Below are 27,922 nucleotides of genomic sequence, written 5' to 3'. Positions count from 1 at the left end.
TTATAAAATCTTTATAATTGCATAAACTAATTTAAAATTATAGGTAATGGTTAGGAATTAAATGGATGATAATATAAATTTAAAGAAAAATCTTGAATGCTATTATAAAACCCTAGGGAACTGCTATCCTGATCATGCATCCTGTCTCCCAGGCTCCATCCAGCTTGGCTCAATTCCTTCCCTCAACCTCATAATCCATGATCAAGTAGAACTTCTGATTAATTATTTGAATTCAGTCCCGTTCCCAAGCAATAGCCTCACTGACTGTCTATGTCATAGGGATATACTGTATGAAGTACAAGGCTAACCTTTGAAATTCTAGGCAACTGCCCAGAAAAACTGCCTCAAAAGGAACTTGCTATTTCTTTGACTCTCTCTTGGCTATGAGCTAAAGATCTAAGGAGATCCTGCAGGCTCCTGGAATTGATGAAAAGAGTTCCCCATGACCACTGATGCAGCTACCCAACATGAGAGATGGCAGGCCAGAGAAATTCATTGCCAACCCTGAAGCCAACTTCCAGACTTTATACTCATTCTTCATATATTTATTGTTTGTCTAATCTAAGCAGCAAAGGGTAGGCAGGCCAACTCCATGGGAAGATACCATCCCTGTCCCAGCTCATTTCCCAAGGATTTACCATGATACTGTCAATCAGCTGGGTCTTCACCCCAGTGTGCCCATGTGACCACCATTCAAATGGGCTTTGGGTATGAGAGCTTGGCTACTGATTGGTATGTCTGCTTTTTCTGGCTTCGGAGAGTAAATCTGTCTACCAGAGAGCAGCTAACTACAATTGTTGTCAGCCAAGAGCAAAAACAAACTTAATCTAATCAATATATGTCCTTTGGAGCTTCTTGATGCTCATTACCCACAGGCAATGCTGTAAAAAGCAAGCTCCCCTTTAAAGCCACACCCCCTTGCCCCTTTGCTGCTAGTTACTAAAGAAAATCTTTCTTTTTTTTTTTTTTTTTAGAAAACCCCAATGTTGATCTAACTTTTGTAAACTTTCATTGGATCTCAGTAATTAATTCATGGAATGGCAAGTGCTTAACTAAAAGGGATTAGTCATACACAAACTACATTCTCCAAGGGAAGCAGTCCCATTTTGCATGTTAGAGTGGTCTTTAGGATGCAGTACACGTTCTGATCTGGTAACACAAAAGTAAATAAAGTGAAACTTAAGAACAGTTCTGGAGTCTTCCTTTCCTAACTGGCTTGTTTTCATGGCTAACCAACATGACTGGAATCTTTTAGTAAACAAAGACTGAGCGTGATATATTGAGCAAGACTGTTAGGATCTGAAGAGGTTACTGTACATGTAAGAAGGGACCAAATTGAAGAACAGTGTCCACACACAACTGAATGGAAAGGGAACCCCAGAATCAGTGAGGAGGCCCACCCACTTCAGAACTGATCCTATGACACTTAATCTCACAAGATCAGTCTGGTGAGAACTATTTTCTAGGCTGGGATAATCAGAGAATGGATTCCAAACATTGTACTGCCTTCTTGAGCTCACAAGATTTGTCTCTGTGCATGATTCCTTTCTAGTTTACTGAGGTAAACTCCAAAACTCTCTGTTCCTTGCTTACTCGACTGCATTAGAGAATCCCAAACTTCTTGGAAAGTGTATTAGTAGTTCTTATGTAAGAGGAAGTGATCTCTCCAGAGTTGTACTCAAGTGTGACCCTTAACACAGGAACACTGGATGTGTCCTCTTTATTGGATAATGCAACCTTAAGACTTTAAGGGATTTTAGAGGTTCCTTGATACCTCACCAGACACTCAAATTCTTTCACAATGCCTCCAAACATAATCATTAAGTCACAATTTCTTGAATAATAAAATTGTTCTGGCTGGTGTTATGTCAACTTGGCACCAACTGGAGTCATTTGGAAAGAGGGACTCCAAGTTGACAAACTGCCTTCAAAAGATTGGCCTGTAAGCAAGTCTGGACATGTTCTTAATTAATGGTTGATGTGGGAGAGCCCAGTCCATTGTGACTGGTACCACCCCTGAGCTAGCTATCCTGGGTGCCATAAAAATCGGATTGAGCCAGACATTGTTGCGCACATCTTTAATCCCAGTACTTGAGAGACAGAGGCAGGTGGATCTCTGTGAATTTGAGGCCATCTTGGTCTACAAAGAGAGTTCCAGGAGGGAGGGAGGTAAGGAGTGAGGGAGGGGGGAGGGAGGGAGAGAGGGAGAGAAATAAAGGAAGAAGGAAGAAAGGAAGGAAGGAGAGAGAGAGAAATCAGATTGAGCAAGCCATGGAAGGCAAGTCAATAAAATGTGTCCCTCCATGACCCCTGCATCAGATCCTCCTGTGTCCAGGCTCCTGTGTTGAGCTCCTTCCCTGACCTCTCTTCATGATGGACTGTGAACAGAACATGTAAGATGAAAAACTCTTTACTACCCCCTCCACAGTTGTTTTTGGTCATGGTGTTTTATCACAGCAATAGAAACCCTAACTAAGACAAACACTATTATCAGAGTTTATTTGTTTACCCAGAATACATCCTCATACTTTATATGTAATAACTCATTTGATCTTCAATTTTTTGTTTTGGAAATGGGAACAATCAATAACCCAGTTCATAAATAAATCTTTAATCATGGAAAGGAAAGAAAAATGTGTTCAACATCACACAATTCTTATATTTTTGGTTGTAAGCCTGGCCTTTAACAGCTGAGCCATCTCTCCAGCCCCATCACACAATTCTTTAAGTGATGAAGCCAGTGTTTGAAGCTTGACTATCCAGTCATCTCTTCTGGCCACTTCAGGAAGGATGGTCGGAAATCTACAGAGGGCTGTAATGTGTGCAACATTTCCCTTTTATCTAAATGCAGATAATGTCTACAGGGGAACTCTGATAGACATGCTGGTGGTAACCTGGTATAAGCAGAAGAATGAGTATTTCTTCCTCATTTCTCTACATAACAAACAAACTTCTCACAGGCTGTACAGTTGTCCCAATGTACATGGTATGCCCTTTTTTCCTAAGGCACAGTCAATTGCATCTGGGCTATTAGAAAGTTTAAGTTGTATTTTTGTAGTCTCTTAGAACCCCTTTCAAATATGGAAAAAAATATTGTTGGCTACAGAACACATTCGGAAATAAATAAACAAATAAATAAATAAGACAAAGAACTTTCAGTATCACAAAGGACCTCACGAAAGGTAGGGCAACTTACCAACAAAGGGAAACTGGTGTGGGAAGATTCCAAAGATGCCTTTACTGTGCATGGTCAGCAAAATGGAGAAATAGGTAGCAACACTGCCCCAGATAAAGACATGATTAACTACAGTCCAGTAACTGGTATCCAAGGCTATCTGCAAATATAGTCAAATGTGAAAGAGGAGTCACTGTAAACAGAAGCCTGCCCCCAGAAATACTCTGAGCCACTTCTGCACACACAGGAGACTGGTGTGTTAGGTCAGTGGCTAGAACTTAGCTACATGGGCAACTGTACCTGCCAAGGTCAAAACAGCCTCAGGAAGTGGAATGTGAAGGGTTTTATTTTTTATGAGAAATGAGACAATAGAATGATCTTCTAAATTACTGTCAAAATATTTCTATCATCTCTTAGAAGCCTGTTTGTATTCTAAGGAGAAACAGAAAAGGGGTGGAGCCAGAGGGTTGGGATCCCAGATGGTGGAGAGAAACTGGGAGGAGAAGAAGGAAGGGAAACCATAATCAGGATATATTATATGAGAAAAAAAATCTATTTCAATAAGAAAAAAGTTTAAAAAGCAGAAAACAAATAGTCCCAAATTTGTTTCATTAGCGGTGGATGAAGAAACATCTAAACATGAGTGTGAAATGTTTGATGATAATTAAAACTACTTAGAGGTTCCACCTCACCCCATTTTAAATGGCTAAGGTCAAGAAAGCAGGTCTCAACAAATGTTTGTGAGGTTTTGTAAAGAGGGGAACCCTCGTTTAGTGTTAGTAGGAAATCAAGGAAAACTTAAATCAAGCTATTTGATCCAGCTGTACTCCTCCTGGGCAGACATCCAAAGGACTCTATAGCCTACCACAGGAATGCCTGTACACCTATGATCATTGCTACTGTATTCACAATAGCCAGGACATGGAAATAGCCTAGATGCCAATCAACTGACTAATGGATAATGAAAATGTGGTACATATACAAGACAGAATTTAATACATTGTAAAGAAAAATGAAATTATAAAGTTTGTAGGAAAATAGACATAACTGGGAAATATACTTTGTGAGAATCTAGATCCAGAAAGACAAACATTGATCTTTTTCATATGTGAACCCTAGCTTTCCATTTTTAGATTTGTATGTTTTACTTAGGGTGTTAATAGAGATTAAAGGGAGATGGGAACACAGATAGTATAAAGGAGGAGGGGGTAAAAACTTAAAATAAAATAAAAAGGAATTTGAATGGAGGTACAGTATTCCAAAAATACCTGAATTATCAACAAAAATCTCAATTCAATGCATGGAATATTCCCTATTGTTGTTTTGAGCCCATTCCCCCCCACCAAACAACACATGCTATCATCATTGCTCTTATTTGCCCACTATTACCAGAAAGTAAGACCCCATTGCTGAAAACACCAAATGCTTTGGTTGTGGGACATACAGAAATCAATTTCTTACTGACTGAAAAACTTCCTCCCTGCTGGCCAGGTTACATAGTGTCAGAAAGTACTATTGTTGATTGCTAGGTGAGAAAATGGCCTTACACAATGTTTGGATCCTGCATGCTGCAATATAACAAGTCAGGCTGGAAATGGAATCAACCTAGCTGTTTATCAACTGACTGGTCTATATTGTGAGTTGCAGGCCAGACAGTGAGACCCTGTCTCAAACAAACAAACAAAAACCAACCAAACAAACAAACAAAAACAAATGAAATGCCAATAAAGAGTATACTTTAAGGCAATCAAGAAGTATTGAGAATTTAGCATGTGAAAGTTTGCCACTGTGCTACTGTTTTTCAGAGTGGAAATAGTAGCAGCAATCTAATGGTGTCCTGGTTGATATGTTCATATGCTCAAGCATTATAGCCATGTAAAAGATATTTCAGAGAATAATCCTGAATCAAGATTCATACCCATGAGGCAAAATTATAAAAATCACACAAAATTGATTTCTAATATTTTTGCCATGTTCACGCCGGTGTGCAATTGTGGGTCAATTTTAATTGTTCTCTGTACTTTTATGTTCTATCCAAGACTACTCTACGTGCACTTATGGCCATAGTTCTGTGTGTGACTCCCCTGCAGCGCCTTGCTTTTGAAGACTTATGAATGCCATGAGAGACCACAGACCATGGCTGAATCTGTTGTTGTCCTAGGCTCAGCATGGGGAATGTGTCTCAGGCCTTTTGAAAACTGGCCATAAATGTGTCTGAAGACTGTAGATATAATCTGGAAAATCAAGTTAGTTTTAATTATTCTATTCTAATGACAAACTCTTTTTATGATAGGATCGGTAGAGAGGAAATTCCCTTTTATCATCTCCCTCATTTACTCAATACTCAAGAAATGGTCACATATGACTGTAACTTGTGACAAAGAGATCATCTGATTCTTAACAGTTCAATCAATAACAAACAAAACAAAACAAAATAACACAGAGATTGTATTACTCATCACATCAGTCTTGTGCTGCAGGTATTAATGGACCAGAATTTTGTGTGAAATCTACTTCAACTGCACCAGAAAACAAACTGGATCACAACTCAGAACACCAAGAACTCCCTGTCAGTGTGTCTCCTTAATATGACATTTGAATAGAGCACTGAGCTTCTTACCAAATAAGTTCTAGTTCTCACTTTAGAACCTAGGGCTTATTAAATCTGAAGTTATAGGAGACTTTTGTTATCCTTGGAAATGCTTCTTCTCCAAACACAAGCAGGGAATAGTGGTATAACTTTTTACTTTGAGACAGGGACTCACACTGTAGTCTGGCCTTGAGCAATCTTCCCGCTACAGCCTCTTAGTCCTGAGAAAATAGCTATGTGTCACTCCATTATGCTAGTTTTTCTGTCTGGGCCTTGAAGCCATAGCCTTGAACTCACTAGACAATCACTTTACCGCTGAGCTACACCTCCAAACCCTTAATCATTTATCTTTATACACAATATCCAACCTAAGTAAGTGATTGCTATCTTTCTACAAACACAAAGGTTATAAACTCCTAATGCAAAATTTACCACATCATATTATTTATTAAAGGTTATTCATTTCATTTCAAAATGTGCAATTAAAAAGAAAATCCTGGGGCTGGGGCACTGGCCCAGTGTATGAAGCACTTTTTGTGTATTCAAGAGGATCTGAGTTTATCCCTAACACTTATGTGAAATCCCAGACATGGCAACACATGCCTGCATCCCCAGTGCTGTGTGGGCAGAGATAGCAGGTCACAGGGGCTCAGCCGATAGCCACTCTAGCTGAAATGATGAGCTCCAGGTTTGGTGAGATGCCCTGTCCCCAGAAATAAGGTAGAGAAATTACTGGGGACAACATCTGATATCAGGCTCTGGCCTGCTTGTGCATGGACAAAGGCGATGGCAACTGCACACAAATGCATATGCCTACACACAAGTAAACTGATCACACCAAGGCAGAGGCACTTTAAGGAAAAGGATTACCTGTACACTGACCACAATGACCAAAGATGTGGCCATGGTAACCGCAAAGGACTGATAGTCAGCAATTTGTTGCCCATCTTCTCCGGCCACGTTGTAAAAGGACCCATAGGGAATGAAGAAAAGGGCTAATGAAGTGTAGATTCCATGTGCCACACAGATGAAAAATCTACGCTTGTTAAAAAGTAGATTCAGTTGTCCAGGTTCATAGAGCTGAGGACAGTCCATACTGTTCTGGTCACTCACATCCTGTAAACAGAGTATAATTTCAGAGAAGAGGCAAGAAGTCCATGATGCCCTATCCCCAGAAATAGACAAGGTCATTGTAAGTATGCCCTGTTACCTACTATTCACTGGGCTAGAACAAGACACTATCTTGTTTTTATTCCCCGAAGAACCTAACAACCAGATTACAAATGACCCCTATTTTGCTATGAAGAAGTTTCCATCCATAGGAGAAACAAAGGAGAGGCCACATTGATCTTAACTAGCAGAGTCAGGACTTGACTGAGCTTGAATGCAGATACTTGAACTCAAGTACACACTTGTTTGCTATATCCTCCACAGACTGCTGTGGCTGCTGCCATCTTGGAAGGATTCAAGCTCCAGAATTCCAGCATAGTCATGGATCAGAAGGAACTTGCTAACATAATTTGCATGAAGCTGCCGAGTCAGAATTGGCAATTTGTGGATGAAGTGAGCAGGAACAATGAGAAAATGGGGAATCCTATGTGCTATTTAAAGCAGGAAGGGGCTGAGACTAAACATTTAGGATCTATGTGCTTTACCTGGTGAGAATTCAGTAGAAAATGCCAAGGGCTCAGGACAACAGAACCAGACAGGATAGGAAGCTCCATATTTATCATCCACCAAGGTCTAGAAAAAACATAACTGGTATCTCTAAAACTTAATGGACACAGGAATCTATGAAACAGATTCTGCATTTCTGGCTAGCTGAAAAGTGATGCCAACAACCATACTGTGAGAATCAAAACCAAGGCCCTAGACCAAAGGATGGTCGTCACAGAAGACTGAACAAAACCAGAAGCCCAGCCAGGTGATGAGGTTGCATTCCCTTAATCCCAGAACTCAGGAGGCAGAGGTAGGTAGATCTCTATAAACTAGAGACCATCTTGGTGCATAGAGCTAGTTCCAGGACAGCCACGGCTACACAAAGAAACTCTCTCTTGAAAAACAAAAGAAAAAACAAACAAAAAACTAAAGAGCATAGGTGGAGAAGGACCAGCCATGTATGGTAAATTCTAGGGGAAGTCTAATTCCCCTTCACCTTTGTAGAATGGCCCACACTGCTCCATGAATCCTGACATATTCTCTTTAAGAAGTCCTCCCTGGAGGAGCTGTTGGATATGAGTGTGGTGACTGGTATAGTTATAGTCACAGGTTTTGAAACCACACAGGGAACAGCTGACGGACTGGTAATAGGTTTTGGCAGTGTATAGTCTTGTTACTTAACCCAAGTCTTGGTTTCTTCATCGGCAGAAATGCAAACGGTAATACCTCCCACACAGAAAACCACTGGCATGACTAAGAGATGTTTCTGCAGAGTCCTTGCCAAGAATTAAGTAGTTAATAACCTGTGCTAACACAAAACATTGATACAACAATGGTGATAATAAATAACAATGATAGTAGAATGCAGCAGCCCAAGCTCCAGTAAGCTTGTGGTGAGCTTAATTCCACCACTTATCAGCTGCTCAGTCAGTGACCAGAACCCCCAGAGCTTGCTTCCTTTCACGAAATGAGTGACACCAGACATGATCCCTGTGGCCTTCTGCAGCCAGCATGCATGACTCTGCCATCAGTTTAAGGGCCAATACCGACAAACCAAGAAAGGAGAGGAACAGACAGCAATAAGGAGGCTTATTGTGTTTCGTTCTGTTTTGCTTTGCTTTTTTCAAATTGCACAATAACTGTTTTTGGGTTTTTGTTGTTTTTTTCCCAGAACTGCTTTATTTTTACTATTTGATTCCACACTGTGGGCAGCTACAAAGCACCAAGAAAAGAAATACTTGTAAACACCAGCACTTGGAAGAGCCTGTGCTTCATCCTTTACATCTAAGGCCTTTTGAAGTTTGGTACTTTGTGCAGATGCCCTTTGTACATATGGACAGGAGACTCAGAACCAGTTACAAAGTAGACAGAATGGGAGAAAGGGTGACCTCACAGTGTGAAGAAGTGTGTTGTGCAATAGATAGCTCTGGGCCAGAAAACGAAGTCTAGTAAACAGGTCTAATAACAGACTGGAGAAAATCTGGTCTCAAAAATACTTAAAAAATTTTTTTTTAAGTAATACACTTTAATTGTGCCATGGAAACTCTACTGGCTAGAGATTCTGCCTCCCCACAGGCAGCCAGACTTCCTTTCTTGCCAGGAAGTAAGTTGCAGACCATGAAGCACCAATCTTATAATGCTTATCATTGATTTCTCCCCCTTCTCCTGTCTCACACACATAAACACTAAATAAAAATCTGTGTTCTTTTCTCTCCACAACTGAGGGGTTGTGTGTGCGCACCTCTCCTAAACGGGCCCGAGGGGAAGAACCGTCCGTAATAAGGTTGTTAGAAGAGAGAACCTTGTTAACTATGCAGGGAAAGGAAAAGGACAGGGCTTGAAGAGTGAGAGCATTAGGAGATACAGCCACTGTCAGGTCCCAGAGAAACCCGGGACAAGGCTTACTCAGTACCTGTGGCTCTTCCCAGAGTTTCTCACCTTGCTCTCGATCTTAAAATTCTCCAGCCCAGAGGCTTTGCTTCCCTCCCACAGGTCCTCATTCCTATACAAACCTGTATTCGGCCATGCACTCTCTTGGTCCACTTGCCCTCTCTCCTTTTCTCTTCCTCTCTCACTCCCCTCGCCCCCCTTATCATAGCCTGGTTCAGTCTGGACCCTTTCATAAGCCTTTGGCTGTTCTCTCACTCATATCAACAATAAACTCCTTCCTCTCAACCATACCTTGGAGTGGTCATGTCCTCATTTTCATTCAGCCACCATGTCTAGCATGATGGGAAGCTAAAAGAGAAGCCATTAAGTCTTCTGAACAAAGGAGGCTTTTTTAAAAAAACTACTATAGACTCTCAAGGAATGGCAGGAATTTCCATACCACATTATTTGAATGGCAGACATTGTGGTTTAAAGTTTCCTTTGTCCTAGGTAGCAGGGGAGGAAAGCTGGGCCCCACCCCCTGGCACATGTGTGGTGTGTGTGTGTGTGTGTGTGTGTGTGTGTGTGTGTGTGTGTGTGTGTGTGTGCGCGTGCTCTAAGAGTCACAGAAGTGTCTTGTCAACTCTGACAGACTGTAGGGTCATCATGACCTGATTGGGGTGAAGAATCTGTGCTCTAACATTTAACAAAAAACAAAAAAAAAAAAAAAAAAAAAAAAAAGAAAAAGAAAAAGAAAAAGAAAGAAAGAAAAAAAATACAAATATAGTAACATAAAAAAGTGAAAGACCTGTACAATGAAAACCTTTAAAACACCAAAGAAAGAAACTGAAGAAGATACAGAAGACAGACCTCCCATACTTGTGAACCAGTAGACTTAACATTGTGAAAATGGCCATCCTATCAAATCAAACTAAAGATTCAAAGCAGCCCCATCAAAGTTCTAATGCAATTCTTCCTGAAAAACATTAGAACTAGCATAGAAGCACTAAAGACTCAAGATATCTAGGAACATCTGGAACAATAAAGACACTGCTAGAAACATCACCAGTCCTTATTTTAACTTAAACTACAGAGCCAAGATGTTAAAATAGCATGGTGTTGCACAAAAACCAAGCACATTAATAAGTGAAATAAAATGGAAACCCAAGGTGTAAGTTCACATACCTAAATCCACCTGCTTTCTTTTATAAAGATGACAAAAAGTACACACAAGAAAAAAACATAGCACCTTTAACAAATAGTACTTGGGAAATTTGATAGCTAAATGGAGAAGAATGAACATATATCTCACTATGCAAAACAATCAACTCCAACTAGATCAAGGACTCAAAAACACCTACAGGAAAGAGTAGGGGGTACATGTCAGGATACAGGCTCAATTAAGGATCTTTTGAATTCATCTCTAGTCACTTGGGAAATAGGATAAACAATCAGTGAGTAGGATCTTATTAAATTAAAATGCTTTTGTTCACCAGAGAACACTGTTAATCAAGTAAAAAGGGAACATAAAGAATGGGAGAAAATTCACCAGCTACACATAGGACAGAGGGTTTGTGTCTACAACGGGGGTTCTTGACCTTTAATGCTGTGACTCTTTAATACAGTATGTTGTACTGACCCCCAACCATAAAATTATTTTTGTTGTTACTGCATAACTGTAATTTTTGCTATTGTTATGAATTGTAATGTAAATATCTGTGCTTTTCAATGGTCTTGGGTGACCCCTGTGGAAGAGGTGTTTGGCCAACCTCAAAGAGATCATGACCCACAGGTTGAGGCCTGCTGGTCTAGAATATACCCACATTTCAAGAAAAGAAATAGTACAATTTTTAAAATGGGCTATGGATCTGAGAGGAGAAATCTTAATAGAAAAATGTAAACAGACAATAAACATAGTTAAAGTTTTCAACATCCTTAGCTATCGGGAAAATGCAAATTAAAACTACTCTAACAAATGCTGGTGAGGATGTGGGGAATAGAAACCCTCATTCACTGTTGGTGGGAGTACAAACTTGTGCAACCACCATGGAAATCAGTGGAGATGTACCTCAAAAACCTATAAATAGATCTACCATGTGATCTTGGGCAGATATCCAAAGGATCCTATATCCTTCCACAGAGACACATGCCTATCTATGGACATCACTGCAGGCTAGCTTTCACATTTCCAGAAGGTGCTTGCAGGGCATTGAAGGAGAAAAGTCATCAACAATTTTACCCAGCTGTGAAACTTTCAAACTACAATAACCAACAACATGTCACAATACATCCATGTGTATAAGAGGGGCACATTCGTTATAAAAATAACCAAACGCTTCCTGATTGGATAAGACCTGTGCCTCAGGAAGCAACTCATGTTTGATACAGTCAATCTGCCCAATAACCAGTGGCAGGCATGCTCACCAGTGGCAGGTAAGCCTACTACTTTTATTTTTATAAATGAACACAGTATCAAATTGATCTCTAAATATGTCTTTCTACACCCATGGATTAATGCCACTCCCAGTCCTCATAAGAGGCTTCTTTGTGAAGTAGATGATGTTTACTACAGAAACTCACAACTGCTCAAAGCCCAAAGAATAATATCTATAATGTGCTCAACCATAAATGGAATATCTGTATCACATGTCCTCACTCTAAAGTTCAGGGAACGTTTCAAAAGAGGGGGTAGAAATAATATCCAGGGAACATCTCAAAAGAGGCGGTAGAAATATATTAAGAGCCAGAGGCCAGGGCTGGGTGTAGGGTGGGACAAACAGCTTCTGGACATGACATAGCTCACAGTGGCTGTGGTTTTCTGTTCAAGACCTGTACAACATCAATCCAATCACTCTTCTAGCCTGGATAAGAGAGGGGCTCATGATGGTAATTAATAGTTACTAGGGGAGGGAGAGTAATTTTTTTAAGAATATGGCCTTTGGTACGTCAACCATGCTCACAGTGAGTGTGATCATAATACATTGTATATGTTTATGAAAGTCTCAAAAATTTAATTAAAATATTATATTTTTATATTTTTGGTTGTGAGCCCAACCTTTAGCAGCTGATCCATCTCTCTAGTCCCAAAATATTATATATATATATATTTTTTTTAAAAAATACAATCACAGAAATTTGAGACATGCTGGATTTAAATGAAAGAAAAGACTTCATGCATGACTTCTCAGAACCTTCCGACAATACTGTTATATGTAAATACCTAAGAACAAACAAGGCAAACTTGGATGGAAACCTTTTTGGAGAAGCAGCAAGCAGGAGAGGAGACCCGGAAGGACTTGTGACCCGTGGGATGCTTGTTATGAAAACTACACTTCTAGAGATTTTTTCGTAAATCGGCCTTCTACTCAAAAGCTAGCTAGTAATAGCCAGAAGACTCAATAGAGAACGTAAGCAACAAATAAAGAAAAAAAAAAAAAACACATACCTGGTCAAAAATCCCCATGGCTAAAACAGGTAGTGATGTGTAAACAATGTTAAAAAGGGTGATGAACCACTGGTCATAAACAGTCTGAAAAAAAGGAACATATCCATGAGAAAACCATCCACAGAGTGAAAACAGTCATTGTCAGTAACTCAGAGTCGGGGGCAAAGACATGAGATCTCTCCCTGTTCTGCCTCTTTTGGGGGTTGCTGGATTTTTGGGGTGTTGGCTTCTCTAGGTCTTTGGTTTTTGCTTGATTTGTTTTTCATTGTTTTTAAGGAGGGGCCTTAGTCACTAGGTAGCCCAGGCTGGCCTCAAACTTGAAGCTATCTTCCTGCTTCTGACTCCATGTGCTGGAACTATAGGCTTGCATCACCATGCTCAACTCTATGTCATCCCTGAAGGTGAGATGGATAGGTGAGATGAGATCAGTGGAGGTGAGATGAACTAAGTGTGCAGCACACCAAAGCAACACACAACACCAGACATATGTGAGACACCAGACCCTTGTAGTTGTAAGGAGTACAGTTTTTCCACCCGCCGCCCGCTCTTGTCCTGCCGCCACACCAGCCCCAAATAACACACTGAGACTCTGTATTAGATATAATTCTGTTGGCCCAGTTACTTGTTTCTTATCGGCTAGCTCTGCTTTAATTTTTAACCCATTTTTGCTGATCTATGTATTTCTCTTACCGGGGAGCCAGCCGGCATACTGCTTTCTCCCGACTCTCCATCTTGGCTCCTCCTTACTACTTCCTTTTTCCTCCTTGTCTCCTAGTCCCTCCTATCTTGCTTTCCTATTGGCCAACAGTGCTTTATTCATTAACCAGTATGAGAAGCATATATACATAATGGCATCTTCCATCATGTAGTAGTTACTATTCTACTCTCCAAGTTTTCAGTGGCTTGTCACAAGTTCAAATGCATGATCTAAGCAATACACAAAGAATCCACTAAAATTTTCCCAAAGAAACACAGAAATGAGCCTGTTACCCCTACACTATATTCAAGCCTTTTCTTGGAATTGGCTTATAGCAAACGGAGAACAAGTCCCATGCTCATTGCACTGGATGTAAGCAAGACAATAAATAATTTTCTCATGTGCACAGGGTAGAGTGTCAAAGATAGCTTTGTTTTGCATAGGGAGTTGGCAGTGCATCTCAGTCTATGGAGTGCTTACATAACATGCATGGTGCCCTGGGTTTGATCTTCAGTACTATAGAACCCAAAGGCAGAGATACAAGCTCCCAGTCACAGCACCCAGGAGGTGGAAGAAGGGGACTGGAAATTCTAGGTCACCCTCAACTACATAGTGAGTTTGAGGACAACCTGGCCTAGAAAAGACCCTGTTTCCAAAACTCAAAGAAAATCTTTGCATGCGTCCCACTAGTAGAACAGGAATTACTGTCCATTTTGTTGATGACATAGAGAGGCAGAGAGAAATTATAGGAAAATGTAAACATTAAAATACAGATCTCTGGCTCATAACCAATAACTGTCCTACCACCTTCATGACATTCATTCATTTATAATTCAATATGTATCCAGAAATTGATATACAATAAATAGGTTTCAACATGGCCACTCACATAGGAATTCATCAAGAAATTTGCATTGTGAAGACAAAGGAAAGACACAATAAGAGGTCAAAATTTGAAGAAGTGAGAGTGAGTGAGTGAGTGAGTATGTGAATTAAAATACAATAATTACCAGGGAGGAAAGCAGACAGGGATGTGAGAGGGTTATCACTGTATCAAGGTGATTGAAGATGACCTCACTGAGAAGTGACATGGAAGGAAGAAAGGGGACTGGATGAACAGATTTCTAGCACAGGCACACTCCTGCGATCCAGGAAGATCTGATAACACACACCTGAGGCAAATAAAATCATCCATATGCCCAGCAAAGAGCACACGTTCCACTGAATGACTCAGAGTTTCCAACAAGGGGGACAATAGACATCAAAAGCTAAGGTAGAGTAGCCAGGCGTAGTGGTGAGCCTTACAATATCAGCACTTGGAGGCTAGGGAACTTTAGAATCGAATGAGCCAGAGATGGTAATGTGGGTTGTACTTAGTTACACAAGGAAGATGATTCTTTCACTATGTCCTGCTGGTGTAAAGGAGAAAATATCCTAGTCTTTGGATGTTCAATCTGCATTTGAAGTATGCTGTGTCCTAGCAGGATCATTTGTTTTTGACATGAGGATAGATTTGTTAAAGAAAAGGAGACATGGAAGGTTATTTGTCCAAAGCCAAATCACAACCACCAGGACTCTGTGGAGCTCTGTTTAACTTGACTAACACAGACACTAGCAATGCTGGTTATCGGCCTTGGAGACATTTTCAGCACATTAGATCCTGTGGTGAGAGAAAGGCACCAGAGGAGCATTAGTGTCCTCAACTAGATCTGAAGGACGAATGGGATGGAGGAAGGGCTGGTAGATGAGAGAAGTGTGTGAGGCAGTTCCCTCACAATGGAAACATTCTCTCCAGGAGGGGGGAAGAGGTACATGAAATGGATAAACAAAAGGTTACATGCATGAAAATGCATAAACTTAGAAGATTCTATCCCCCAGCTTTATAAAAGGAGGAAATAGCCACAGCAGCAAGAGGAAACTTACCAGCTGAGCAGAGAAGTGAGGCTTAGACCATTTATGCTGTTTGCAGGCTGTTCAGGATGCTCAGGGGTGACATGAGAGTCACCATGTGTCCTTGTGGTGATTTAGCTGTCCTTATGTCATCTCTGATCCTGTAACTCCTCACCCACACTCCTGTTAGCAACCCTACTGAAAACTCATTGGTTCACCAAGATGGACATTACTGTAACTGTCACTTTGATTTATTGTGGGTTCCATTTCTTGGGTGAGTGAGCATGTGTGCTGTATCTCCCCAGGAAAACTTTCACATAACAGGGAGGAACTCGGTTTTTATTCTCTGTGTATCTGTGCTGGTTAATTTTATGTCAACTTGACACAAGCTAGAGTCATTTGGGAAGAAGAAATTGGAGATTCCTCCCTCTGTCCAACAGGCCTCATCACCAAATTGTCCCTCAAATTCATTATATCATCCTGTTCAATGGCTGTACCCTTCCCAACCAGTACTCACTCTGCCTCCCTTTTCCTGCAGACCTGGAGTGCCTGTCCTCTGACTCCAGCTTGCTTAGCTTTGATTGATCCTGAGGAATGAACTTGGTGTAGGTGGCAGGTCTTTTAGGGTACCTTTCTGATCTAACCCACTCCCATCCCTTCAAGCAAATTATACCATCACCTCAGGACACACATTCCCAGGTAATGGGCACCAGCTTGAAGCAGTATGAAAGCCAAGAGCATCCAAAAGCAGAAAAGCCACAGCAGCCCTTCTTCAACAGGCTCATTCCAGGGCTGGATTCCAGGCCACTAGTTAGTACCATGACTCACAACATCTCAGTGCTTCATAACATTGACTTATAATTACTTACATGCTGGTTCCAAGCCCCATCTCATCAACCTGTCAGCTCCTGGAGACTTACTCACCCAGGAGCCCAAGAGTTTAACACAAAGTTCAGCATGTGATAGATACAAACTGTCATAAAATGGTTTGGTTTGGGGACACAACGAGGCCCTGGATTTGAACACCAGCAACCAGCACTGCAAAAGAAAGGGAGGGATGGAGGGAGAGAACAACAGCATAAGACAGCTCTTTGGAAATGTCCTATTTTTGCTGTGTGCTGCAGAGAAAAGCTGTATATCTTCTTTCAACTTTTAAAAACATTTGTCTGTTAAAGAAAACACACTGTGAAATTAATAGGAGGTTTCTGATTTAGTTCTTTAGTTGTTGCTCTGCATAATTATCAGTGACTCACTAGTAGGATCAGGTAGAAGGTCCAAGTCTGACCATCAGCCTGGCTCAGGGTTTCCACAGGGCACATCTGGAAGGCAAAGGCAGAGGGACTCCCCTGCCTTGTGGAAACAGGTTTCGGGTATCAAAACCTATGACGTTATTGGCCTCAAGGTTTGTCTCACTCTTTCCCATCACTTTCCAAAGTTTCACTGTATATTTTCTTGTATTATCTGACAAAACTTTTCCAGCCTTGACAAAATAATTGCTTCCATATTACATGAATTTTTTTAAAAAATACACATCTCTGTATCTCCCTGACAATGATAAATTGTCATCAGCTAATATTATCTCAAGTGCCCCGTGCTAACATTTACATGGTTTTTCAAATGTGAATCTCCTGAACTGGGCCTTAGCAATTTTTGAAGGGAACAAGTCATCTTTATTAGAGTCCCCAAAGAACTGGGTGCTTTTAAAATAAGTTGCAGATATTAAACACACACACACACACACACACACACACACACACACACACACACACACACACACACACACAAACCGCAAGGAAAATCTGCTGCAACATGCCACGGTGGATCTGGGTAAGGCAAGCCCTGCAGAAAGCGCTATGAGCCAATCTTATCCAAACTCTGCTGGACTAGAAATCCAGCCAGAAATCTCATTAGGACAGGTTGTGTTTATATTGCCCCTCAGCGGCAGTTCAATTGGGGTATTTGTTGACAGAAGATAGACTCTAGCTTCCAGATGATTCTAGAAGGAAGGCAGTTCACCTGGGGAAGCTTGGTTGAGCAGAGTAGAGACAGAACTAAAAAGGCAAGAGTTGCAGTCCTGACCATGCTCACCACTGATGCCAGCTCTTGAGGGAATCCAGTTCTTCCTTTGTAAAACAAAGGTTTACACTCCCTACCTCTAAACTCTGCCACAGCAAAGGCTCTGCTTTCGGCAATATATGCACTTTAGGAGCCATTAAGATGGCTCAGCAGGTAACGATGCTTGCCCCTCAACCTGATGACCTGAGTGTGATTCCAGGAGCAACGTGGTGGAGGGAGAGAACAGACTTGTTGTCCTCTTTCCTGCGTCTGAGCTCCATGGTGCACAGGGACCTCCTCACAGACACACTCACATACACACAGACACACAGACACACACACACACACACACACACACACACACAAAATAACTTCGTTAAATATTGCATGCTTTCTTTTCTTTATTTTTTATTTTACTTTTTTAAAATTTTATATGTAGATGTTAGTACTTAAACTTTCTATATGTACACTACAATCTGAATAAACACAGATGTTAGGTATCTATTAAGGGAGCAAGGGCAGGAGAGGGTCTTCCAAAGAAGGGAAAATGTAATATAGTGTTTTAGAGAGATAAAGTGGAAGCTAGAATAGGAGGCTTAAATAGGGGAGATGGGAGAGAAGGGAAAGGAGGGAATATGGGGATGACAACTAACACTAATGGCCCTTTGAACAACCATATGGAAACCTATTACTGTAGAAGCTTAGTGGTGGTTTGAATAGGAATGGCACCCTTGGTTCATATATTTGAAAGGGACTGTCACTACTTGACAGTAGGTGTGATCTTGTTGGAGGAAGTGTATCACTTGGGGTGGTATTTAAAGTTTCAAGGGCCCTAGCTAGGCCCAGTGGCTTTCTCTTCCTGCAGATCCAAATGTAAAATTCTCAGTCCCTTCTCCAACACTATGTCTGCCTGTGTTCTGCCATGCTACCAGCCATGGTGATAGGAGACTAAACCTCTGAAACTGTAAGAAAGCCCCAATTAAATGATCTCCTTTATAAGAGCTGCCACTGTCATGGTATCTCTTCACATCAATATGAACAGTGGCTAAGACAGGTTTCCTAAAACGTATATGAAAGGAATTTAAATGGCCTTACCATATAAGGGGGAAAATATCTCATGTTACCATGTGCCAGGAAAGGGTTACAGCCTATTGAGTCATTGTTCAAAGGGGTACCATTGAACCACCCCCAAATATTACAGGCTATTGTCAAGGCTATTGTTTGCCCTTCACAACCTGACGGTAAGGTCCTATTGCTGAAGACAACATTACATATAATTGAACAAAAAACCAGGCTGATGCCCAGCTAAAAGCTTCACCCCTACTGACTAGCATTCACAGCACTGGAAGGTACTCTACATGCCACAGGGCGAGTAAGGAATCATTAATATCACCTAGCTACAAAATCATCAACCTGTAAAAACAACCCACCTGCAAAATATACTGTTATGGTGTGAGAGTGTCACAAATATTAAGAGAATAACCAACCAACTTTTAATGATTGTATTGATGGCCCATTCCATGATCTGGTACCCATACCTGACACAGCTCAAGTGGCCAGGAACTTCAGGCTTGAATAGGTCATAGACCTAGGATAAAACCTACTATTATTATTCTGCTAAAGGAACAGAACAATGAAATGATTCATAGTGACACAGTGTTATATCCATAGATCAGTTCATCACACAACATGCATCAGAGAAGCTTCCTCTTACAGTAGAGGGGAATTAACACAGAGATATTCAAGTAGACAATGTACAGAGTGAGAGACTTACAGCCCTCAGTCCTAAACAAGATGTTTTCATCTAACCCCTACTGTCAAAGCTCAGGGCTCTACATAGATGAGGAGGTAGAAGAATTGTAAAAGTCAAAGCTAGTGAGTGTCTGCAAAGAAACGAGGTCTTCTAGACACAGCTGGACTGGCACACATATGAGCTGTAAGACACTGTAGCAACTTGCATGAGTCTTGCACAGGTTCAAGTCAGACAAAAATCCCAATACTGAAAAGGGGAGTAGACATAATGTCTCAACCCTAACCAAGACACTATTTGCGATTTATACATATTGGGAAAGGAAAAATCAGTTTTCTCCAATGGAGTATCACTGGGTATGTCAACTACAGTCTATGACAGGCTCCATGCCCAGAAGTGGTTGGCCAACACATCATGTTTGTTTGTTATGGGGCTTTTATTTCATCCTGGGGTTTATTTTGCAGGGGTGGGCATTTTGGAGTTATGTTTTTGAGTTTTAAATTTTTTTTTCTGGAAGAGTTGTTTTGTTTTTTGAGACAGAGAGAATGTGAAGTTGGGCAGATAAGGAGGTGGGATCTGAGAGGAGTTGGGAGAGGGGAAAATATCAAAATGTAGTTTATGAAAAAAATGTAATCAAAAACAGTTGGTTGAACAAATAAGAGAAATGTGACAATGGAGTGACTTAACATCCGTTTCACATTTATACAAATAAAATTATTCCCAGACAGTAGGTTCTCTGTCAGTGGGAATTACCACCTTCCATTTCATTGCAATGTCCCTAGAGACCATCAGAGCACCTGTTCTAAACTAAACCTCAGCTCATTGCTGGTAAGTGAGCAAACATTCATGGACACGGTAGAATGTCTATAAGCCTTGCTCCTGCCAGGATGACACAGAGAAACCACTTAAGGAGAATACTGGCAGGAAGTATGGGGACCTCAAATAGCCAGCTCTCTTTTAAGGACAGATGGTTTTAGGAGCTGCGGAAACCTCCACACCCAGCACATGACTTTGGAGGCCAAAGCCGCCTAGATGGTTTCAGTGGAGGCAAGAATGTCCCCCATTCATAAATTCTCAAGCTCTGTAGACTGGTCAGTGTCTCTTCCAAACAAGTTTTCTTTGAATCCGCCTCATTATAACATAATGTCCTTAGAGGAACGGGACTCAGAGAGGAAGCCAAAACATGTTGCAAACCTGGTGCTAATCAAGCCCTTCAAGTGAAAAACGGAGAAAAGAGACAGTGATCCTCAGCAATCCCAGCCCTAGCCCCAAGTGGCCCTCATAGCTAGCTCTCAGTGCCCCTGAAACAGAGACCACACACAAGGCTGTGGGGTTAGGGGACTCCAGCATCAATCTTCAGAGTGATTAAATGCAAGCTGTAGAACAGGGTTCTTGCTCTACAAAGCAGCATTGAGAAAAATCCCCTTTCTGTGTTCTGCCAGTTTTACAAAATATTTCTCTATGAGTTTATATTAAATGGAATCTAAGAGAATGCCAGTGCCATGCATAAGAAACCTCTACTTCAGTTGTAGGTCAGAAGAGTCAAAGAGATTTCCAAAAAAAAAAAAAAAAAAAAAAAAAAATGTAGGTAATTGCCATTACCCTTGGTTGCCTTCCAGAACTTAAAGGTAAGGCCCTATTGCTAGAGACACACTTTGGATAGGACTTGAAGGAATGGAATTGTAACTGGCCTTGAAGCCTTCTCCCCAAGTACTAGTTTTCATGGTATCTTCAGGTTCCACATGAGTTGTCAAGGGAGGAAAGCAACCCATAGTCCTACCCAGCTGTGGAGTGAATGAGCCACAATAGCCAGGATGCCAAGATATACCAAAGGACACTACATTAGCACTTATATTGGGAGTAACCAATGACCATATGATTGGACCTCAGGTCTGCTCAATAGGAGGGAATCCATGCATTCAGGCCTTGTACTGTAAAGCCAACCAACTCCCCATGACTGAAGAGACCATAGACCCCCAGAGGAGAAACTGTTGGTCCCACTTTACTAAACCATCATAATTACCAACTGCATTTTGAACGTATAGCCTTATACCCCAGATAAGTGTACCTCTCATCCCTCACCAAAGAAGTTTCTTTTTGCAGCAGTGGAGACCATTACAGAAACACACATCTGGTTCATATGCAGATAGCAACTGATCGTGGGGTTCCCAACCACAACTACAACAAAACCACTGCTCCTAAGGCTCAGGAAACATAGACGAAGAGGGGTAAGAGCCATGGGACATCTGCCATGAGACACACCTTCTTGTATACATTACAGGGAACTACACCCACAAAATCTCAACAATATGAAGTCTCAACACCTAAATAAGACCAGCACAACGACGACACCAGTTGACAACACGGACAGGGGGAATCTCACAAGGTCACACCCTAGATGAAGAGTTGCAAGCAATTAATGGCTGCAGAAAGAAGGGAAATCACTCTTTGGCAGGATTGAGACCCCCTCATAGGTTATTCATCCCAAGTGGTCATCTATTAACAGTTACACATAGGAGCAACACTAAGTGTGTGTGTGTGTGTGTGTGTGTGTGTGTGTGTGTGTGTGTGTGTGCAACAATAAATAAATAAAGAAGAAACCATGAATTTGAGAGGAAGTTGGAGGGGTGTAGAAGTTGTTTTGGAGAGAGAAAGAGATGGAAATGAAACAAACTCATGTATGATAGTCTCAAAAAAATTTAAGGCAAAAACAAGAATAAATGAATATAACTATAAAAATATTATCACAGTGGTTAATACAAATTTAATATAGAAATTCTAAAACCACTGTATTAAATTTTCGCAAAGGTTTAAAAATAATTAGGAGAATTCAGTGGCAGGCCACTTGGGGCACATATGACAGGAGGAATTTCTCCATCTTATGTGACAGTTTCACCCCTCTGTATGAACCAGACCACACATCCCTGAAGTAGCCAGACAGTTAGACAGTTAGGTTTCGACTTGAGGCTGAAAAGCCATGTCCTCCCTTGAAAGCTAAAAGATCCCTGGAGCATTTACAGCTTCTCATATGTTTCCTCTTCCCTGTGATCCTGTATAATTTTCACTTATAATCTTTCTATTTAGACTTACTAGGATATCTACTTCCTAATGAGAAAAGTTCTAACTGGGTAGGAACATATCCTATTCATTATTTTATCTTTTCTTCCCAAGATGGTAAGCAAGCGTCAACTTGCAGTTTGTGATATTTTGTGACTTAAACTAGAAGAAGAAAATGACATCTAAATGTCCATAGAATCAGAATAGTTAAATAATTTACAATAAAACAATCGTTCACAATACTGTAAAAGAAAATAAAATTCTTGAAGAGCATAAATCAGAGTGGTCTCTGAAAATAAATTATATTTCAATAAGAAAAATTACAAAAGACTAATCACAGTCATAGAGTCAAGACATGTTCAGGAACAAATACTTTATAATCTAAAGAACATAGTGGAAAGCATTGAGAAAGGCTTTGCAGCATTGAAATGTAAATCATAACGTTGTTTTATAAAATGGGGCTATTCTCTGAATTAGTGTTAATGAAGAAAGGAACAAACAAATGGTTTCCATGGAAACAGCATTCTCAGCATCATATTTTGCTCTGCACACTTTCTTTCAAATCACCGGACCTAGGATTAATAGCAGTACAATATCAAGTTACTCTAGAGATATCTATTCCAGAACATCCCAAGAAAAGTTCTATAATGACATCTGCTTTACAAGATACTATGCATATTGCCTGGAGTGAGGAAAGAATTAGGTACCATGGATATGTGCTGAAGTAACAATATCAAACTCCCCTGGCCCTGAACATCCTTAACTTTAAGAGATACCATCACCAAGGCCAACATTAGACCAAAAGAGAATTAAGCATCTCCATCTCCATGAAACTAAGGCAGCAACAAACCAAAGGTTGAGCAGGAACTTAAAGAAAACTCATTTCCATGCAGAAAGAGACTTCAAGAAAACTTAATAGCTAAAAGGAGGGACAAGAAAAATCTCTCCAGAAAACCCGATTCACAACCTGCTAGTCACTGGAATTTCTAACCTGAATTCAAAAATCTTTCTTGAAAAGAAATGTACCTTGAGAATAGGACACAAGATAGCTAGCCACTTATAGCACTGGGATATAAATCATATCTCGTTTTTTAAACTTTCAGTGAAAGGAGAGTGGCTGGATGAAGTGAATGCCCTGGCTTCCTGCTGGTAAAGGCCACAAAGGAAGCATTTTTCCAGATTCTGCCATCCACAATCACAATAGTCATGATAAAAGAGGGTTCAGCTATTTTGTTAACTTGATGCTAATTGGAGATGGTTTCATAGGCAAGCAGAATACAAGAATCAATGGAAATTCCATAGAAAAAATTTGTAAGGCCAGGAAACATGTAGCAGGGCTGGATTCTTTGTATACAGCCTGATGTTCTGCTCTGACCTACACGTACACATATATACATACACCTCACAAATATCACACACACACACGCGTACACACATACAATCCTGGTTAGTTCTTTTGTCAACTTGATAAAGCTATAATCATTTTGGAAGAGGGAACATTGTTCAATTTAAAAAACAGTCCAAGTTGGCCCATGGGCAAGCCTGTGGGGGCATTTTCCTGATGGATGTTGATGGCAGGGAGCCCATCCCACTGTGGATAGTACCATCCCTGACCAGGTGGTCCTAGACAGTACAAGAAAACAGGCAGAGCAAATCATAAGAAGCAAGCCTACAGCATTCCTCCCTGACTTCTGCTTCAGTTCCTGCCTCTGGATTCCTGCCCTGCTTAAGTTCCTATCCTGACTTCACTTAGTGATCAGCTGTTACTTGGAAGTATAAGAAGAAACAACACTTTTTCTCCTTAAGTTGCTCTTGGTTATGGTATTTTATCACAAGAATAGAAACCCAAACTATCACACACACAGAGAGAGAGAGACAGACAGAGAGAGAGAGAGAAATAATTTTTTATAAACAAAAAGATTAAGATAAAGCATGTTGGGAGAAACTTAACCGAGGGAGTAAAAGGACTCTACACTGAAACCTTTAAAATTGACAAAGGTATTATGGAGTTGATGGAAGACATGGGGAAGGGAAACTTCCCACATGTATAGATTAGAATCAGTATTATGGATATGGATATTGTACTACAAACTATCTACAAATTCAAAGCAAACCACATCAAAATCCAAAAACCATTCTTTAAATAAATAGGAAAAAGAACGGTGAGAATCTTAAAATTCACATGGAAGCACAAAAGACCTCAGATAGCCAAAGCAGGCCCAAGAAAAACAAATAGAGCTGTGGGTATCACCCTAACTGGTTTCTTTCACTAAAAGAGACATGTAGATAACAGAACATAACAGAAGGCCCAGATAGAAACCACACCGCTATAGACACCTTGCTTTGACAGAGATGCCAAAATAGCATCTTCAACAAGTGATGCACCCAAAATTATCTCCAAATGGATCAAAGTCTTTTACATGAGAACTGAAATTCTGAAATTGCTAAAGGAAAAAATAGGAAAACACTTCAAGGTACTGGCACAGGTAAGACTCTGAATAGCATTCTGGGGTCTCTGGAAATAAAGCCAACAGTTGATAAATGGAACCCTATGGGGGGAAAAAAGCCTTCTGTACATAAAAGGAAACTGTCAGTCATGTCAATGAAGAATCCTACAAAAAGGGAGAAACTTCACCAACTATGCCACTGACAGAAGGTTAGTATCTAGGGTATAGAACACTGGAACCTAAACATTAAGAAAACAAACAATCCAGTTTGAAGAAGGGATGTAGAACTGAACAGAGGAGTCTCAAATGCAAAGAGCTAGTAAATACATTTTAAGTGTTCAGTACTCTTAGCCACCGTGGAAATGCAAATCAACATCCCAGTTAGAATGACTACCAGCAAGAAAACAAATGACAACAAATGCTAAGGAGGATGTGGGAAAGGGGAACACTTACATACTATTGGTGGGAGTATAAATCAGTGTGGCCACTGTGGAAACCAGTGTGGAGAATTCTCAACAAGCTAAACAGGAACTGCCAAGCAGCCTATCTGTAACACTCCTGAGCATATACACAAAGGACTCTAGACACTACTACACAAACATTTGTACATGCATGTTCATTGCTGCTCTGGTGGTGACAGCAAGGAAATTGAGTCACCTTAGATGCTCACCAACTAATAAACAGATAATGAAATTGTGGGACATACAAATAATGGAATTTTACTCAGCTGTAAATAAAAAGTCGTTAATTAGCAGAAAAAATGAATGGGATTGGAAAATATTATACTGAATGAGGAAATTACCCTAGCTCAGAAAGGCAAACGGTTCACGTGTCTTCTCATAGGCGGATCCTAGCTTCTCGTCTTTATGAACATAATCAGAAGGGAAAGGGACTTCAAGTGGGAATAGGATAGGAGAGCACATGTGTGTGACATAAGAGTCGAGGCAGGAGTACTGGGAGAGAATGACACATGCAAGACTGGAGGGACAGGACAGGAAGGCAAACAGGCAGGGCATACTCACAATTAAAGATGTATGAAAAAGCCATAAGAAATATCTACCACTTGGTACATTAATTAAAATTATTAAAAAATTAAAAGCATATGTCCTTCTGAGTTTGGATCACCTCACTTAATATACTCTCCAGACTCATCCATTCTCCACAGTAGTAGTAGAACAACTTACTGAGAATAAGAAAGGGGTTAGTGGAGGTAAGAGGAGGGGTGAGGAAGAGTAACAGGACATAAATGAATACATCATATATAGAATGAAATATCCAAGAATTTTAAAATAAATTATTTTAAACCCTAACTGTTGTCTGATGTAGATATAAAATAGAATACTGTATATGAATTTGCTAACGACTCACATGACATCAACATCACCTGTAAATGAGATAACATCAAAACAGCTCCAATGCCAGAGCATCAGCTACTTCTTCTTGATATAAAATACCACATTGCCCTCTAAATCCACATCTCTGTACCCATCAGTGACCATGGTTGCCTACACAAGACCTACAAAGATCATGCCAGTCACCATTCCAGCCTGCATGGGAGAGGGGTTCATTACCCACCAACCTGGCTGAGGAGCTTCTAATCCCTGATGGCTGATAGTGAAGGAAAACTCAGTTTTCTTTAAGGCTGTAGTCCCTGCTAGGTTGACCATATGCCAGTGAATGGCCCCATGCCCGTGAGTTTATGGAGCATGAGTAGGACTTGGCAGATTGTAATTTTGTTTTAATACATAAAATTGGGGGAGGTGAAGTTGAAACGGATCTGGAAGGAGTTGGGGTGAGGTGGGTGTAGTATGATCAAACATATTAAAGGCATGTGTGAAATTTTTAAAGAATAAAAACATTTTCTAAAATCTCTTTACTGAGATTACCTGTTATCATACCAAAATATTGCAATAAAAACTAAAATATATGTGAAAAGTAGTAATTAGTTATTCTATACATAAAAATTCCAGCTATACATATATTTTTATGTGGGTTAGATTCAAGGTTCATCAACATGAATACACGCTCCTAGACCAGGCATATAAAAGTACCTATTCTTTATTAGTTAAATAGAGTGAAGAAAAGTGGGTGTCATTCGTGGGAGGAGACTCAAGGAGCTTTTTACTTACCTGTGCTGAGAAACCACAGAAGAAGGCAAACCAGAAATGCACAAGGGTGAACGCAAAGTTCTTGTAGAAGAAATAGCATAAGAACTTGCACATTCTGTAATAGGACCACCTTCCATGAACAAGAAGCAGCCGTTGGAGATACCTAAACTGAGCCAAAGCATAGTCGCTGGCTAAGACTGCTTGTAGTCCTTCCTGGCCGCTGATGCCAATGCCAATGTGAGCACCTAGGAGGGAAAAGAGGAACTTTGGTTGCCAAAGAAAATTGCAGTACCTTTAAAGAACATATTCTTCTTTTATGTCAGTCATTTATTGTAATTGTATATCTACAATAATTATTATAGTTTTCCACATCTATCATGAATTAATCACTTAGTTAAGTATCAATCCTAGTTCTGCATAAGAGAAAACTGGACTAGGAAAAGTCGGGAAATTCGCACTTCACACTGGTAAATAACTAAAATAGGATCAACCCAGCTGCTAGGAATGCAGCCCTGGCTACTTTCACCTGCCCTGGCTGGTTTTTCTGTCATCTTAAAACAGTAAAAGCAAGAAATCACGAGTGATTTTACTGGAGAAGTATTTCAGGGAAGCTAATAATTGTAGAAGCACTGGGCCTGGAAAGTATCATTTATGAAAGAACCATGGGAAAGTTAAATTAATGCACACTTCTATGACATATTACTACATGCTTAAGTGGATTCCATGCATGGATTGTACCTCATTGAGGAAATACCCTCTTACTTTTTATCATGCTGACATCATTGGCCCCATCGCCGATGGCCAAGGTTACAGCATTTCTGTGTTTTTTTACCAGCTCTACTACTTGGGCTTTCTGGAGTGGGGTGACTCTGCAGCAAACCACAGCCTTACACATGCAGGCAAGTTCCAAAAGATCGTTCTCGACATCACTTTCCAGAGCATGGGCCTGTATCATCAAAACAAGCAGAAATGAACAGCAATAGAACACATGGCGATTGTCAAAGCAAATGCCTTGGTTCTTAACGGGCTTAATTTCACAGCCATTTCATTACCTTGTTAATTCAGAGTCACAAAAGCAACAGCTTTTTGTGAATATTGAGACACCAGAAAGTTTCAAGGAAATTTAACATAAAATTAAGAGACATGCCCTCAGTGTGCCTCTTTGATGTGTTACCAAGCC

The 27,922-nt window shown here is 40.4% G+C and overlaps 1 protein-coding gene across 1 annotated transcript in view; it reads right to left on the bottom strand.

The window, feature by feature from the left end:
• Atp8b4 (ATPase phospholipid transporting 8B4 (putative)) overlaps nucleotides 1–27,922 on the bottom strand; it is a 165,171-nt gene that overhangs the window by 4,408 nt on the left and 132,841 nt on the right. The window contains exons 21-25 of the mRNA XM_051183488.1: nucleotides 27,505–27,688; nucleotides 26,764–26,987; nucleotides 12,739–12,822; nucleotides 6,636–6,881; nucleotides 3,197–3,335 (exon numbers count right to left, since the gene is read on the bottom strand). Coding sequence (XP_051039445.1) covers nucleotides 3,197–3,335; nucleotides 6,636–6,881; nucleotides 12,739–12,822; nucleotides 26,764–26,987; nucleotides 27,505–27,688 — 877 coding nt within the window. The remainder of the gene's footprint in view (nucleotides 1–3,196; nucleotides 3,336–6,635; nucleotides 6,882–12,738; nucleotides 12,823–26,763; nucleotides 26,988–27,504; nucleotides 27,689–27,922) is intronic.

The sequence above is a fragment of the Phodopus roborovskii genome, unplaced genomic scaffold, assembly GCF_943737965.1.
Source record: "Phodopus roborovskii unplaced genomic scaffold, PHOROB, whole genome shotgun sequence".
In the NCBI taxonomy this organism is placed as follows: Eukaryota; Metazoa; Chordata; class Mammalia; order Rodentia; family Cricetidae; genus Phodopus; species Phodopus roborovskii.
This window is presented reverse-complemented; position numbering and strand designations above follow the sequence as displayed.